The sequence below is a fragment of the Lontra canadensis genome, unplaced genomic scaffold (genome assembly GCF_010015895.1).
Source record: "Lontra canadensis isolate GAN:19392208 unplaced genomic scaffold, GSC_riverotter_1.0 scaffold29, whole genome shotgun sequence".
NCBI classification, from domain to species: domain Eukaryota; kingdom Metazoa; phylum Chordata; class Mammalia; order Carnivora; family Mustelidae; genus Lontra; species Lontra canadensis.
The window spans coordinates 12,490,052-12,507,252 of record NW_022631023.1 but is presented as its reverse complement, the minus strand read 5'-3'; the positions used below and the strand labels follow the sequence as shown (position 1 = coordinate 12,507,252).

Below are 17,201 nucleotides of genomic sequence, written 5' to 3'. Positions count from 1 at the left end.
TTGTTGATTGTTTCCTTTGCTCAGCAGAAGATTATATTTTGATGTAGTCCTAAGAGTTTATTTTTGCTTTTGTTTCCGTTAACTCAGGAGATGTATCTAGAAAAATGTTGCTATGGCCGATGTCAGAAAAATTACTGCCTGTGCTCTCTTCTGGGGCTCTTTACGGTTTTAGGTCTCCCATTTAAGTCCTTAATCCATTCGGAGTTTATTTTTGTGTACGGTGTAGGAAAGTGGTCCGGTTTCGTTTTCTTTTGTATGTAGCTATCCAGTTCTCCCAACACCATTTGTTGAAGAGATTGACAGAGTTTCAGGTTTGCAAGATGAACCGTGTTCTGGAGATGGAAGATGGTGATGGCCGCACAACCGTTACGAACATACTTAGTAATGGTTTATTTTATGGCAGGCGTCTTAGCGAAAGAAATAATAAAAAAAGAACAACCAAGACCCTAAGGACTGTAAGTCTCCCCGTGACTCTTATGTGAAAATATTTGACCAAAAAACAGCTGGGTCAGTGAAAGTTGATAGGATGGAAGCTAGTCAGAATAAAATGTTCGGGGTGGGGGGGAAGCAGAGGAGAAGTTCAGGGGGCTGGTGCCAGATCGAGAAGGATTTTTTAAATTTCTCTTTAAGGGGGCACCTGGGTGGCTCAGTTGTTAAGCGTCTGCCTTCAGCTCAGGTCATGATTCCCGGGTCCTGGGATCGAGCCCCACATCTGGCTCCCTGCTCAGCAGGGAGCCTGCTTCTCCCTCTCACACTACCCCACCTGTGTTCCTCTCTCGCGGTGTCTCTCTCTGTCAAATACATAAATAAAATCTTAAAAAAAAAAGAAAATAAATAAATTTCTCATTAAGGAATCAGGTTTATTTTAAAGGAGGATCTTAACCATCCTTAGAAGGAAGACTCTAATGCCTCAGTTTGGAGAAAGGGGGAGACCTGACAGAGGGCAGGGAAGCCCTTAGAAGGCTCGCCAGAGCCATAGACATGTCAAGGAAGGAAGCTACTGGAGGAGAGTTGGTGACTGGTTGCCAGGGAGGGAGAAGGAAAAGAGTCAATGGCTCCGGCAACGAGTGGAGATGAGATGGCCTCCAGGGTAGGAGCAGAAAGAACAGGGACGGTTGTGATTTTTGGTGAGGCTGGCTAGAGCGGGGTGGGGTGCAGGCCGTCCACTTGGGCAGTGGGGAAGTTGCTCTTCTCAGCACGTTGATAGTGATGGATGGCCAGGGGCGGTCCTGCCTAACCAGCCCACTTTGCTGTGGATTTATCCATCTCTTTGCTTTCAGATGACGTCACTTGTGGCTTCCTCTCCAATGTCACCAAGTGACATTCTGGGTAATTAAAACCAGGGCCAAACTGGAAGGAATATGGAGCAGGAAGGGGTTGCTGGGGGATCGGAGTTAGAGCGCATTGGGAGAAAACCGGGTATTAAGTTTTTTAACCCAGGTGTTTACGGATTCAATGTATTTGGCACTTTGGGAGCCAAGCCTGGTGGGGAATACCCAGATTAAGTCTCTGTGGTGTAAAAAAAAAACTTGTTTTCTGCTGCCAAGCTGGGCCTTTTGACTCTTTTCCAAAGCCAAAGAGAAGTGATTTTAGCATTACCTGTTTTATTTTTATTTATTTATTTTTTAAAAATATTTTATTTATTTATTTGACAGAGAGAGAGATCACAAGTAGGCAGAGAGGCAGGCAGAGGGAGACAGGAGGAAGCAGGCTCCCTGCTGAGCAGAGAGGCCGATGTGGGGCTCGATCCCAGGACTCTGAGATCATGACCTGAACCGAAGGCAGCGGCTTAATCCACCGAGCCACCCAGGCGCCCCGCATTACCTGTTTTAATCCGAACTTTCTCTCTCCTGGAAATTCCCGAGTTGTGGAGAACTCTGGGCACCAGAGTTTGGGGTTACTTTTCTGTGGATTTTGATGTCCAAGCGGCGGGCATATTCTGTCTACATAGAGGGGCTTTGGCTAAGAATTCCAGCTTGCGTAGCTACTGCCCTCGGTACAGGACCCCACCGGTGTACCTTGCCGTCTGAAAATTCTCTAGTTTGCATTTTTCCCTCCTTGCAGGAATCAGTTTCTGGTTTCCCACCAGCAAGCTATTTCTAGGGTGTCGGGATGTGATTTGCTTTCTGAGCAGAAGCTGGAGCTCAGCACAGAGAATCCCAGCACCTTGGTTTCAGAAGTCCACGGGGTGGGCGTGCCTTGCGAGCCGGCTCCCCCCACCCCCATCCATGGGAGCTGAGCTCTTTGCCTTTACCTGGCACAGGGTTCTGTTACTGTTGTCAAATCATGTCCTATTGAGCTCTGTTGTTTAAACTGGGGAAGGAAACTTTTCCCCCTCATTTACAAGAAGACAGATTTTAGTGTGCAGCAGCGGGAGGGCGGCCGGCGGGGAACCAGGGGTCAGAAGCTGTCGCGCTCGGCTGCGTCCCTAGCAGCGATTAACAGATCCCTGTAATGGACAGCGATGGGTGTTTGCGGTCGAGCGTCGTCTCTCTGTGAATCGGAGCAACCTTGAAATTAATTACAAAGCCAGCAAAGGATATTTTCTGCTTTCTGCAAAATGAGTATCCTGCACACAGGCCCCCATTCCACTCGGATGCGTTGACACATACCGTTTCTTGGGAAGAAGGCGTGAAACCCGTTTATTTTCAGAGTTCCCCACTGGGTCATGCTAATCGCTCCAGTTTTCAGCCCTTGTGCATCAGCCCGGGCTGGAGCCTGGAGCCTCGGAGCCCTTAGGCCCTTGTCATTTTCTTCCCGGCTTTAGGGACAGTCCCTCTAGCTCACCCCCTTGCCTGATTCATTTCGTCCAGCGTTGTTCATCCAGACTTCATTGTTAGAATGCGATACAGGGTAAGCCGTTCAATTACTGCTAATAACTTTTGTAAACGTTCTGCGTTAGGTTGCTAGAGCTGCCCTCACGGGTGGCTCAAACCACAGACATTTATTTTCTTACAGCTCTGGAGGCTGGAAGTCCAAGGTCAAGGTGTTGGCAGGTGCGGTTTCTCCTGAGACCCCTGTGCTTACCTTGCACACGGTTGCCTTCTTTTCTCTGCGCTGTGAACGCCTGGTGTCTCTTCCACTCCTTGGAAGGCTACCTGCCCTCTTGGATGAGGGGACCCCCTCCCCATTTCCTTGTTTACTTGTAATTCCCTGTTTAAAGACCAATTAGTCGCCAAATAGTAAAAGGAGGGGTTAGGTCTTTAACAGATGAATTGGGTGGGGAGACACAATTCAGTCTTATTACAGATTCTGATGTAGTTACCAGAGTCTTTTTCTTCCAACCACACTGTACTCATTCCTTCCTTCCTTCAAGAATACTGGAGTGCTGTCTGTATGCCAGAGACCCTTCTGGATGGTGAGAGCGTGTCAGTGAAGACGGAGCTGGGGCATCCGAGGGTCAGGCTGATCCCACACTCAATCAGCGGGCGGTGTAGGATTTAAGAAGTAACCAGTGCTAAGCTGGGAGAGCAGGCAGGAGTAAGGGGATTGTATTAAGGGCTTGGTGGTTATAGCTGTCAGCAGGGGGATACTCCTGTCACATCCGAGGAGCGGTAAGGAAGCAGTAGGTGAGCGGCAGGAACGGGAGGGGGACCAGAGGGCAATGGAGTCAGGGGGCGAGCTGGCTGCCTGTGGGGGGCTGTGGGCATCGTCAGCACTTGGCTCTTCCTCTGGGAGAAATGGGGGTTGGTCCTTGCTTTTGGAGAGCTTTCCTATCCACCCCCCAGCCCCCGATTAGTTGCTCTCGAGAAGGTGACAGGTGAGTCAGACCAGTTTGGGAGGGAGAAAGGCTCCCCGGCCCATGCCCAGTCCAGAATTAGATGTGGCGTTGAGAGGGACTTAGGTGACCCCGGGAGTGGCTGGTGAAGAGTGACAGATCTTCTGCGCTGGAATGCCAGGGGTCCCAGACATACCCTTTAACTCTGGTCATGGGGCCTCTCTCCCTAGTGATTTCTCCTATACTCAGCCAGACGCTTGGGAAGCATGAAACGGCTTTATGGGGGGGGGGTGGCGGGATGGTTTCAGTCCACGCGTGGGGAGCAGGGGACATCAGCTCACTGCCTTTAGCTTGACAGTGATCCTAAATTTCTTTCTCTCTCTGACTTGCCCAGAGAGGGCCGCCAGGGATACCCTTTGTGCAGTGTCCTCTGATCTGCTTCCACTAACATTTAGTCTAAGTTGTGTGCCTTCTTTTGAGCCTGAAGTGGCGTCCCCAGGGCACACAGGGGGTGGCTGTAGGCATCCGTCTTCACTCCTTGTCTCCCACTATCCTTAGCTTGCACATGCCTTTGCTCTCGTACCTGTTTCCTGAGTTCCTCTGTTCCTGACACTGTGCCAGGCACTGGGCACACAAGGGCAACCACCATTTGAGGTGACAGTGGGGCTAGTGCCAAGAAGGGGGTTCTAAGAAGAAGAGAGTTCTAGGAAAAGGATGAGGCTTGAAAAAAGCAGAGAGGGGTCCGGCCCAGAGTCTGCGCAGGGGGTGTGGAGCTGGGCGAATGTTGTGCTGAGAAGTAGGGACATCACGTTATAGCCCAGTAAAAGCACAGGGTAGAGTGAGGGATGGTGAGTGCCATGGTGGGCGCACAGGGCATGGGCGCAGCTGGAATCAGACAGGTTTGGGAAGCCTCTCCTGGAAGGTGACTTTTCTCGAAGAGGGCATGTCTGTGTCTCTGCTTCATAATCCCGCACAAGCTGAAACTCATCCATAGGTGGCATTTCCACAGTCAAAGGGAAGGATTTTGGTCTGCCTGTCTTGTAGTGAAAGATGAGGAGGGCTGGAGTGGTTAGACCTACCCACGGCAGGAGCAGGGGTGCCCAGGAAGCCACCATACTGACCACCTGTGGCAGACTGAGGGGACCCTCTGTTCTCCTTTCTTTCCTTCCTTCTCCCCCTCCCTTCCTTTCTCTCCAAGAGCCACGCACTGAGCTAGAAGCTGGGGGACCCAAAAGAGAGGCAATCTCCAGACCCTAGAGATCTCAGTGAGGTGTCCCAAGCTGTTAAGCATGTGTGGTGGGTGTGAGAGCTGGGGAGGTGTCGGTGACCTGAGGCAGTCCAGGCTGGAGAAGTAAACTGTCCTCTGAGGTCAGGAGGGAGTGGGGCCCGGCCAGGGAAGGGCCGCCCTTTGGGAGCAAATTCCAGGCTGGGCTTGGGGTCAGGACTGGGGAGGCAGCCCAGAGGGGTTGATGGAGACAGAGCTCAGAAAAGAGGTGTGAACATGACATGGGCGTTGGGTCTTACCAGCATACCGGTCATAAAGTAGGGGAGCCCGGAGAAGAGCCTGGCGGGTGGCGCATGAGCCCATCATCATGGAAGGAGGGAGGAGGCCTGGGGCGGAAGCTTGAGACGGCTCTCACCTCCTGACTGGGGGGCTCTCAGGGCCCCAGACCCGCCTGTGAGGACAACAGGGAGTGGTGGGGTTGGGAGCCTGGGGGCGGGCCTTCCTGGCTCTGTGTCCACTCCTCTTGCACAAACATGCTGCTCCCAGCAGTGAACACTTATTAAGGGCTTCCGTGAATGTTCTGGGTGCTGAGCACTCTTCCTGGGAGGCCTCGTTTCTCTCTCCAGCATCCCTATGAGGTATGCACTATTATCCTTCCCTGCATTTTAAATTTTTATTATTTTTTTTAAAGTAAGGAAGCTAAGGCTTAGAGAGGTCCAGGCTAACAAGTGGCAGAGACAGGCCCTGGTATCAAGGCCCCAGGGCCTCAGAGTCCGCAGGCCCAGCTGACATGCTGTGCCTCCCCGTCACCTGCTGGAGGGTGGAAAGCAGGTGAGATCAGGAAAGAAACAGGTCTGGCTCCAGCCATTGGTGAAGGGACATGAGCCTTTGGCTCTTAACTTAGGTTTTCATTCTTCTGCAGGATAAGGGAATCCCATAGAATTCTCTGACACTTGGATGATTTCTTGGTCCGCCTGGGTGGCCTTGACTACAAGCCACACACTGAAGTTGTAAGCAACAGACACTTATTTTCTTGTAGCTCTGGAGGCTAGATGTCCAGTAGGGTTGGTTTCTGGTGAGGCCTCCTTCCTTGTTTGTAGATGGCTGTCCTCTTGCTGCTTCTCCTACGACCTTTCCGCTATGCATGTGCAGAGAGAGACAGAGAGAGAGAGAGAGAGAGAGAGATCGGTGGTATTTCTTCCTCTTCTCATACGAACACCAGTCCTACCAGATTAGGGCCCCACCCTTATCCTCGCCTTTAATCTTATATGTCTCCTAAAGGCTCTTTTCTCCAAATACAGTCACCTGGGGAGTTTGGCTTCCATACACACATTTTGTAGCAGGAGGACCCCCTTCAGTCCAGAACAGATGATAATCTTGAACCACGACAAAGGATCTGAGTTCTTTCCACGAGAGGGTCTGAACCACGAGAGGGTCTGGAGATCTGGGTCTCTTCCGTAGTATACACTTGGCATTTGGAACAGTGTCAAGTGTTATTTCAGGTGCTTAATAAATGTTTGCTGAAGGAGAAAAGAGTCATTTGAGTTTCACATACATTATTCATTAAGAAACCAAAGCATTCTGTGGGCGCCTGGGTGACTCAGTCCGTTAAGCGCCCAGCTCCTGATTTTGGCTCAGGTCATGATCTCGGGAGTCCTGGGATCAAGCCCCACATCAGCCTCCTCGATCAGCGAGCAGTCTGCTTGAGGATTCTCTCCCTCCCTTTCCCTCTGCCTCTCCCCCACTCACGCGCCTGTGTGCTCTCTCTGTGTCTCAAATACATAAATAAGTAAATCTTAAGAAACAAAAAAAAAAAAAAGAAAGAAACCAAAACATTCTGGAAGAAAGCTCCTTTTTCGGCTAATTTCCATGTAATAAGAAAATTCTGTTGGTCATGGCCTCTTCCTCCCTATACCTTCTGATTATTTAAAACATGGCATGAAAGCGCTTACATTAAGGAAAGACCTAAACTTTTGAAACCACAGCACACATTGTCGGAAGGGTAAAACATGCGTGTGTGTTTTGGGGATGGTGAGAAGTAGGTCTTAGGTCAGCATTCTTTTTCTTAGTCCTCTGGAAGCTCCATTTTGCATCTGGCTTTTCCTTTCAGAGATGAGCCACATCTACGATTCTTGACGATTCTTGACGCACTTGAGAGGAATGAATTTTAAAGGCAGCGGAAGGGGATCGAGGATGAAGGGATGAATTTTAAATCCCGTTAACTCTGATCCTATGTAGATGGTCTCAACAAAGTCAATATTTAAAGAAGATGAGAGACTAGGCTGCTATTAAACCACTGCCTTGGGATTTAAAAGCAACTCCATTCCAGAGAGTTCAGGACACCGACACGCGGGCCAGGTGTCTTTTAATCGGCTGGGGACGGAAACGCACATTTTTTTTTTAAATCTTAGCTGAGCTAAGCCGGAGTGCTTTTTCACCCTCTCTGTAGGCTGCTTCAGTGAAAGTAACATGGTAATGAGAATAAGAGCATCAATTTAAGGAGCACTTGCCATGTGCCTGACATCGTACTAAGTGCTTTGTCCCCATTATTTTAGGAACGACCTTGTGTCATGACGGGGTCAGATGATTTTGTGTTTCCTTCATTCAGTGTTGGAATTTTTTCTCCTAATTCAGGCCGTTAAGCACGAATTCCTTTCTGCAACTCATCTTTCTCCTGATGGATTGGGATCCAGGCACTTGAGCTTCTCCCCTTTTCCCGCGTTGCTCCTCCCCCTCCCCACATTGCTCCTCCCCCTCCCCCACGTTGCTCCTCCCCTTCCCTCCGCGTTGCTCCAACCCCTCCATGCCGCGGACTCCTCCACCTCTTCCTTTGCATCCTCGAGTTCTTCTCGCCTGCAGTTACCCCTTCTCGCCTGCATCTCCCCACCCCCGAACATTTATTTACGTATCTCAGAGAGAGAGAGAGAGAGAGAGAGAGAGATAGAGAACACAGCGGGAGGGGCAGAGGGAGCCGGAGGGAGAATGTCAAGCAGACTCTGCCGGGAGCGGAGCCTGACTCGGGACTCTATCCCCATCTCACAACCCTGAGATCAGGACCTGAGCCCAAACCAAGAGTGGGACGTTTAACCCACCACGCCACAAGCCACCCAGGCGCCCCTCTCCTGTATCTTCTATTCCCCACCCCGTAGCCACCCAGTTATCGTAGATATACTCATTATTTTGGCCTTGGGGGAATTTCCTTTCATTTCTTAGGAGCTTAGCTATTTAAATTTGCTGATCTTATCCATCATTGGTTGGCCTTTCTTCTTCTTCTTCTCCTCCTTCTTCTCCTCCTTCTTCTTCTTCTTCTTCTCCTTCTTCTTCCTCTTCTTCCTCTTCTTCTTCTTCTTCTTCTTCTTCTTCTTCTTCTTCTTCTTCTTCTTCTTCTATTTCTCCTTCTCCTTCTTCTTCTTCTTCTTCTTCTTCTCCTTCTCCTTCTTCTTCTTCTTTGGTGGGAGGAGGGTGGGGTGGGGAGGACGCTAGGAGTTGCCAGGTTGTGAGAAAGGCAGTTTCTTACTTCAATGAGAGAAGTTGGTGAATAATTTGTTTCATCTGGAGTCCTCTGGAGCTGTGTTATTCTCTCTCTGCTCATCACCCCCCCGCCCTCCTCAAGACTCGGAGACTCATCTTGGAAGCTTGAGGGCAATCTTTAAAAATGGATTCATTGGTAAGACTTTGGGAGACTTTGCAACTTGACTCTGGTGAAGATCTGGAACCCTTGATTTCACCTTCCACAGCAAGACTTTTTCTCTTGATGTGCTCGGGATGCCGTCCAGGCTTCCGCACTCCCTCCACAACCCTGTCCTGCCCTCCCCGAACAACTGCTTCCAGTTGGGTCCTTGGCTTTGGTCTTCAGCGAGTCTGTACCCGTTTAATTTTAACTTTTTTAAAACTCTCCTGACTCAAGCAGTTTCTCTTTTCAGACCCATCAGCATGCCAGGCTTCCACCGGGTAGAATCAGCGTTAGATCTACTCTGCCTGCAGATCTCTGATTACTGTCAAATTCAATTAGATCCCTCCATTTGCTGATCATTGACTGCCTTTCCCTTAATTTCCCCGCTTAGTGTTTCCCACTTCTGTTGTTACAGATGACAACCGAAAGCTGTAATCAAGAATGGCATTCCATTTTCAGTATTATCAAGGCAGAGGGGATGAGTATCGTGGGTGAATTAAAAAGCCTGGGGACGGGGTGGTGCTTGGAAATGGAGAGGGGGCGTTCGTGCTGTGACCTGGGGGCTGGAGGTCTTCACCGGGGGCTCTCAGAGCCAGCAGAAGGTGGGAACCAAGGTACCCAGTGACAGGGGGCACATCTGGTGCACTCGTTTCCCGGAGCTGCCGAGACAGAGCTCCGCACACGTGGTGGCTTAAAGGAACGGAAATGTATTCTCTTTCCATTCTGGAGGCCAGAAGTCCAAAGTCAATGTCATTGGACCAAAATCAAGGTGTTGCCAGGGTCGTGCTCCCTCTGATGGCTCTGACTTGGAGGCGCACCCTGGCTTGTGAGCCTTCACCGTGTCTCTCCTCCTTCCCACATCCTGCTTCTCTGGGTATTTGTGCGAAATCTATGCCCCCCCCCCCACCCCTCTATTTCATAAAGACTCTTGAGCTGACATTTAGGTCCCACTCAGAGAGTCCCGATTAATCTCATCTCAAAATCCTTCGCCTTTTCCGAATAAGGCCACATTCACACATTCCAGGGAGTAGGACCCAAAGTCTTTGGGTGGCCCTTACGTGACCTACGACAGGCGATTGAAGAGCTAAATAAATTATCCTCATAATTATTGTGTGCTCTGTTGAAAAGGGCAGATCGTATTACCGCCTGGCTTTTAGACTATTGTCTGTTCATAGGACTTTGAAGAATTTCATTGCCAGAGGGTGTAATTTTTAAAACATTGCCACACAGACTCAAGCAGAGACTCTAATTGTACTTCTTAGCAACCCTTTCTCCCCCCCCCCCCCCCCCCCCCCCCCCCCGCCCAGGAGACCATGGATACGTACACACGGGGACTCACGTGCACACACATAGGAGTGTATGTGTGGGTGTGGATGTCTGTGGGTGTCTAGGCATGTGTTTGCACGTGTGTGTATGTGTATCTATATATTTTTTTCTTTTTGGGGGGGGTCATAAATGAGTATAGTTTATAAAGCTTTTAGTCTAGCACTTCCTGACCTCTTTGGGACCAAACCACAGCCACAGTGTAGCTTCACCCGCTGTGGGGGGACAAACTCAGCCCCAGGCTGACCTGGGGTACAGCAGACACCCAGGTTGTGTGGTGCATTGGCTGATTGTTCCCTCTTCGTCATATCTTTGGATTAAGGACCTGAAGATCCCCCATTAAAGTGGATGAAGGGGTTCAGAAGGCACAAACTTCCAGTTAGAAGTAAGTCTTAGGGTTATAACACACGGCACGATGACTCTAGTTAATGATACCATCTTGTGTATCTGAAAGTTGCTGAGACAGGACAGAAAGGTTCATATCACACAAGCACGGAAGTTGTAACTATGTGTAGTGACAGATGTTCACCAAATTTATCATGGTAATCCATTTGTAGGCTCGACACCATCTCAAATCAGGATGTCGTATACCCAAAACTGCTGTGCTGTTGCATGTCAATTACAAACTAAAAAAAAAAAAAAGTGAGACTCTGCTCTCCAGAAGAGATAATAAATTAAGATATTTAGGATTTGCTCAGGTAGTAAACTGTTGGTCCCTTACTGATTATGCAGAGTGTGTGTGATGGAGAGGAGGAGCGTGGTCCCTGCTTTAAGCGATGGGCGCTTTCAGGGGGATCCCAGCTGATGGCTGTGGTGGGCCCGAGGGAAAAGGAGTGAAAGCACCATCTGGGAGGGAGGTGGGATTTGAGTTAATGGCTCGAGGACTGGAGTGTTCAGATGGGTGGGGGGTGTGTGGCATGAGCACAAGCTTGGAGGGTAACCTGGTGTGTGTTTGGGAGAAAGAGGAGACCGGCCGCCCAGGGCAGCCGGGGTTGGCCCAGGTGGTAGAGCTTGAGTGCCGGGACAGGGAGTGTGGACCTTGCCCTGTAGGCAGTGGTAAGTCCTGAAGAGATTTACACAAGAAATCGGAGTTCCAGACCCAATGATTTTAGGGCAGAGCATAGAGTGACTTCGAGGGGAGCCAAGGCAAGCACTGGGGAAATGAGGTAGGAAATTGATGTCATAGTCCAGGTGAGTTGTGGCCAGATTTAATTATTATTTTATTATTTTTAAAGATTTTCCCTATTTATTTGAAAGATAGTGAGTGAGGGAGAATGTGAGAGCATGAGTGGGGGGAGGGGCAGAGGGAGAAGCAGACTCCCCGCTGAGCAGGGAGCCTGATGTGGGACTTGAACACGGGATCCTGAGATCATGACCTGAGCCAAAGGCAGATGTTTAACCAACTGAGACACCCAGGTGCCCCCAAGGCTTAATTATTATTATTTTTAAAGATATTTTATTTATTTGACAGAGAGAAATCACAAGTAGTCAGAGCAGCAGGCAGAGGGGGAAGCAGGCTCCCCGCTGAGCAGAGATCCCGATGTGGGGCTCGATCCCAGGACTGTGAGATCATGACCTGAGCCAAAGGCAGAGGCTTAACCCACTGAGCTACCCAGGCGCCCCGACTTAATTAATTTTAATCACAAACCTGTGTCAGGAAAATAATGTGTGAACGCCTCACTGCAAATACTGTCTATCAGTCATCTATGAATCATTCATTTTTTGATCTCTGTCCTAACTCTGAACTGATGTATTGAGTATATCATGAAAGTTATAAAATATAATCACACAAAAGGCAATAAATACAAGTGGAAGGGCCACTCTTCAGGTCCCGCACCCTGTGACTCAGAAGCCTTCCATGAGAACGTCCCTTGGGTGGTTGGGGTCCCAGGGATGGTGTGTCCGGGTGCTGGAGGCATGGTTCCAAATAAACCCGATCGGTGGCATGGGCAGAGAGGAAGGGTGGTGAGGAGCCCGCAGCAGAAGAAATCGCCATGATGTCAGCGGCTGTTCGCATAGCAAGATGAGCGAAGTCTTAAAAGGCAAAAACAGTGGTGTGTTTTAGGGCACGGTGAGCAGGGGGGTGAATGCCGCCGAAGAGAAGGGGTGCAGATTTGGCTGGAAAAGGCAAAATCCCCCCACTCTTTCCCTGCCTTTATACAAAGCTGGAGGGTCTGTGTGTGTGACGTGTCGATTGCTGGGCAGTGACCCAGGAGGTCTGTCCTGTGGGTAGCTGGGATCCTGATGGGGGGCCAAGAGCTAACCTGTACCATAACTCACCAAGAGAATGAGGTTAAAGATTTTTTTTATTTATTTGACGGAGTGAGAGACACAGCAAGAGAGGGAACAGAAGTAGGGGGAGTGGAAGTGGGAGAAGCAGGCTTCCCGCTGAGCAGGGAGCCCGATTCGGGGCTTGATCCCAGGACCCGGCAATCATAACCTGATCCGAAGGCAGACGCTTAATGACTGAGCCACCCAGGTGCCCCATCCCCTTGATGCCATTTTAAATCAGGTTTTTCTCCTGGGACAGAGGAGTGGCTATGTATCTCCCTGGGGTTCTTTTGAATGGCGAAGGGAACAAGCTCTGGTTGCGGGGCCTGACAATAGCCGTGTTCTCGGTGTCTCCTCAGGTGGCCATAAAGGTCATTGACAAGAAGAGAGCCAAAAAGGACACTTACGTCACCAAGAACCTTCGGCGAGAAGGGCAGATTCAGCAGATGATCCGTCATCCCAACATCACCCAGCTCCTCGATATCTTGGAGACGGAGAATAGCTACTACCTGGTCATGGAGCTGTGTCCTGGGGGCAACCTGATGCACAAGATCTACGAGAAGAAACGTCTGGAGGAGTCTGAAGCCCGAAGATACATCAGGCAGCTCATCTCCGCCGTGGAGCACCTGCACCGGGCTGGGGTGGTGCACAGGTGAGGGCCCTGCCCTGCTCGCGATCGCGACTCTGTGCTGAATGGCTGGACAGCGCTTCCGTGTGCTCTGCGCGAGGCGAATGGTTGCACGGGGCTTTACCGTTCTTGTGCATGCGTCGTGGAATGATCCTGTGGGCTGGGTTAATGCCGTTGTGGCGTTAAGAGAGCGATATCAGGAGCCGGAGCGCCTGGGTTTGCATCCTGGCTCTACCCTTTCACAGTTGTGTGACGCTGGGCAAGTTACGTAGCCACTCTGAACCTCAGTCTCTTCTTCTGTAAAATGGGAATAATAATGATACTCAACCTTGTGGCTGGCGTAGGGGTTAACAGAGAAGGCTATGAGTGAATATGTGAGAAGTGCTTGGAAGCAGGCTTGGTACGTAGTAACAGCCACGTTGAGTGTTGGCTGCTCTTCTGACTTGGAAAGAGTAATGAGACCAGTTGCTCGGGAGTCTGAAAGAAGAATCCGTGTTACGATGGCATGAGATGGTTTTTCGGCTCGTGCTAAGGATGATGCTTTCATTATATTTGCTTTACCTGTGGTAGTCGCTCCATAGATGTGTTATTCAGCTGAACTGAATCAGCGTGTAAATTGTGACCTTGCACTTGCAAGGGTGGGGTTTTCCCATAAGCCACACCCACCTTGCGAATGCTTCCGAAAATCAAACTTTTTCTTGAAATGGTCTGCTCCCTCCTGAGGAGGAGCTCCACAAGGAGAAGGGAAAGGAGATAGCGTTCTTGGCAATGTTGCCATTTTTAGTTCTGTATGAAAAGGAAGTGAGAAAAAAAATTTTTTTTTCAAAAGTGGCCATCTTTTCCTCCCAAGGAAACATGGACTTCACCAATAAATGTGTAGTTCTTCGTTCTTGAAGTTATGATCAGTAATCACTCTGGGTTGTTGAGAAAAATTATGAGTCCTGTTTCATTGATTATCACTCCTTTTTATGGCTGCGTACTAGTCCATTGCATGGAGAGACCCCGTTTGTGTATCTGTTCATCAGCTGGTGGACATTTGGGCTGTTTACACCTTTTGGCTGCTGTGAACGATGCTGTTTTGAACCTTCCTATATAGGTTATAGCATGAGCATGTGTTTTCCCTTTTGCAAAATTCTGCCTTTAGGAGCGGACCTGCTAGGTCACATGGCCGCTCTGTGTTTGACTTTTGGACCAGACACATATTTTTAAAAATTCAGCTTCTCATGGTGCATGTTCTGGGTTTGAAAACCACTCATATTCTAATTGGTGCAGAGGGCAGCTCTAGGCCTTTTGTTGACAGAACCTGTAGGCTTTCCAGGTGAAGAGGGCTTTCCCTGCTCATGGGCTCGGATGCTCTGCCCCATTGGGCGAAGCCTTGGGACACTGAAGGGGGAGGTCCCCTGGCTTGGGGCTGCTCTGGGGCCGGCCCTGGCCAGGCACCCTGTAAGTGGATCGTTCCCTCCCCGAGGTGAGAGACTCTCTCTGTGAACATAATTTTAGTCACCTGTGTCGTCATGCAATCACAGTTCATTCGAACTCTTGGAGTTGAGATCCGCAAGGAAGGGAACATTCAGAAATTTTAAGTGAAGAACACTATTTTTGGCTCTCTCCCACAATACCGGTGTGAAGCCTGCCCTGTCACCACTCTGCCGTGATTAGGAGAATGACAGCGGTGAGTGTGCCTGGTTCTCGCTCTGTTTATGGTGATGACAAAGGCACAGAAGCCTGGGGAATGAATCAGCCAGGATAACGGGCTCTGCTGGCCACAGCGGAACCTGGATGTGGGGGCTGAGCTTTTCTGCGGGGGCAGGGGGATGCTTGGGGTGTTGTGACAAGGGCTTCATGCTGTCAGACCTCAGAGGAGGGCCCAACGTCACAGGCCTCCGGGGACGTGCAAGGGAAAGCCGGGGAGGGCTGTGCATGACTCTCGGGCCTCTCGCGCAGAAAACTCTCAACACCCCTTTTCAAGTAATTTTAACAAATTCCAATCCTTCTCAGCGCAATTACTGTCAGAATGTCAAAGGAATGAATTTAATAATGTTTTGACAGCAAAGACGGGCGCTTTTCTTCCTCTGATCTCTGGTGTTCTACTTCTTCCTTGCTCCTTAGAAAGAGATCCGTCAGCCTGGAAGGGCAGAGGCTCAGATCTTTTAAAGTTCGGGGGGGTTGGAAAGCTGGGTGTTGTTTTGGAGGAGTTCTTCCTGTTTCTCTCTAGAAATCGCGGTAAAGAGCGCCAGTGCGCACAGACGTCGTTGGGGGTTAGGTGGTGGAGACCTCGCCTGAGAATGGGTGACTTCAGCTGAATGTCGTGGCTTTCCCGGATTCTATACCGCCAGCTCTTAGCACACTGGACCCAGCTTGCTGCTGGTGTGCTTTTCCCTGTAGCCCCTCTCCTTGGTGGGAATTTCTCTCCTCTGTGCTGCAGAGATGGAATGAATTTCATAATTCTTTTGAAGGTAGATTTTGCAAACGAGTAAGAGACTGTAGTATTCTGGGGGTGGCCCGGAGTCGCTGGTGGACAGATTTCGGAGCAAATAGATTGGATCAGTCCAAAGGATTCAGGATGAATTTTGGCGTCTGTGCGCATGCAAGGATTGGACGGGCTTTCGGTTCTGGTTACGGGGTCAGAGAGTGTGCTCTAAATGCGCAATTCCTGATTGGGCTGATACTGTATCCTAGGGTTCTCATCAGCTTAATGCTTGGCAAAGCCCTCGTTTCCTGTGACATGGGATCTAAATATTTAATTATCTACTCAGAACTACTAAAAGATCATTTAAAGGAAGCAAATCTCGAAAAATCATGTAAATATTCTAAGTGGAAAAAGAAACAAAGAAACCAAAGCTCTATCTAGCAGATTCCCTGAGCTGGAAGAGAAATTTGTTTGTACACTGGACCCACCAATACCTTTGTGACTTTTGCTGTAAGAGGGCTGCGACGGCGACCTTTTACAAAAGAAGTGTATGGTCCCGTTTCTTCATTACCCCGTGTTAGGATCGCCTGAGATACCCCACGTTGAAGAGTTCTTGTTTTTTCTTTTCTCTTTCCCTCAAACGTGCTTACCCAGCACGATGCCAAAACCTGACGATTTGCCTGTTGTCGATGGAGCATTGACGCTTAACATCCATCCGTGAAAAGTGTGATTATACCAAGAGGCTAATTTGAGATTCATCTGCTCATTCAAAATAACAAAATTCAATCAAACTGTACAGACAAAACATAACAGGGTCACACAATACTGCCCTCCCTAAGCAGGAAGAGACAAGCCATGGGGCCCCGCGGGACCAGGACAGAGAGACACATGATCAAAGGGAGCGAGAGCCCGTGTTTGGACGGACGTCAGGGCTGCCGCTCCCAAGGCCATGACCTTACTCATTCATCAGTATGGGGAGAGGGCCCTCTGTGCTCAAGAGAAATGCCGGGGAAGAGAGGGACGCTTCTTTGTTCTCTTGGGCCTGACAAGAAGCACTGGAAGGGTCTTGAGTTCTTTTAACCCTTAGGTTTTCTTGGAGAGGGGAGGGGTACGGGAAGGCTGAGGAGATTAGGAACTGTTTGGGCTCCCAGGGCCTTCTGCGGAGAGAGAGAGCACCTATCCAGAGGCACTGGTGATATATATCAAAGGTTTTGTGTTTTAGTTGGGTTTTAAAAATATGATCGGAACTACGAGACTTCACAGAGCTCTAACGCAGCAGCTTTGTGGAGTGGGGTGTCCCACGGTCAGGGGTGTTGATTCGGAAGCTAGACCGCCCGCCCCCATCTGCCGGCTGTGCCGCTTACAAGCCACACTGGGGCAAATCACTCGGGCTTTCATGCCTCCCTCCACAATGGGGATAATGGATTATCTATTTCACGTGGCAGTTGTGAGGACTGAGAGTCAGTTCAGGTATCGTGTCAAAACCGAGACAGTAGGGGGGCACCTGGGTGGCTCAGTGGGTTAAAGCCTCTGCCTTCAGCTCAGGTCATGATCCCAGGGTCCTGGGATCGAGCCCCACATTGGGCTTTCTGCTCAGCAGGGAGCCTGCTTCCTCCTCTCTCTCTGCCTACTTCTGATCTGTCTGTCAAATAAATAAGTAAAATCTTAAAAAAAGAAAAAAGAAAAATGAGACAGTAGGGACCGAGCACATGCTCTTATCGCTCCCAAGCCCACCTCATTCATTCTGTGCCTGGGAAACTGAGCGCTTAGCCTCCCGGATGTCCTGGGCTCACACTCGTCCCGCTCATCCTTCAGGTCCTTGCCCTAAGCTCACCTCCTCCAGGTGGCTCTCCAGGCTAGGCCGCCCTGGTCATAGACTCACGCTGCATTTCCACTTTGCTTTCCAGACACTTTTCTCGAACGATGACTGACTTTGTTTGATATCTGTTTTCT

General features: G+C 49.8%; 1 protein-coding gene across 3 annotated transcripts in view; it reads left to right on the top strand.

Moving 5' to 3' along the window:
- HUNK (hormonally up-regulated Neu-associated kinase) overlaps positions 1-17,201 on the top strand; it is a 95,647-nt gene that overhangs the window by 27,006 nt on the left and 51,440 nt on the right. For all 3 annotated transcript variants that reach the window (XM_032865437.1, XM_032865439.1, XM_032865438.1), the window contains exon 2: positions 12,570-12,862. In XM_032865437.1, the coding sequence (XP_032721328.1) occupies positions 12,570-12,862 (293 nt within the window). The remainder of the gene's footprint in view (positions 1-12,569; positions 12,863-17,201) is intronic.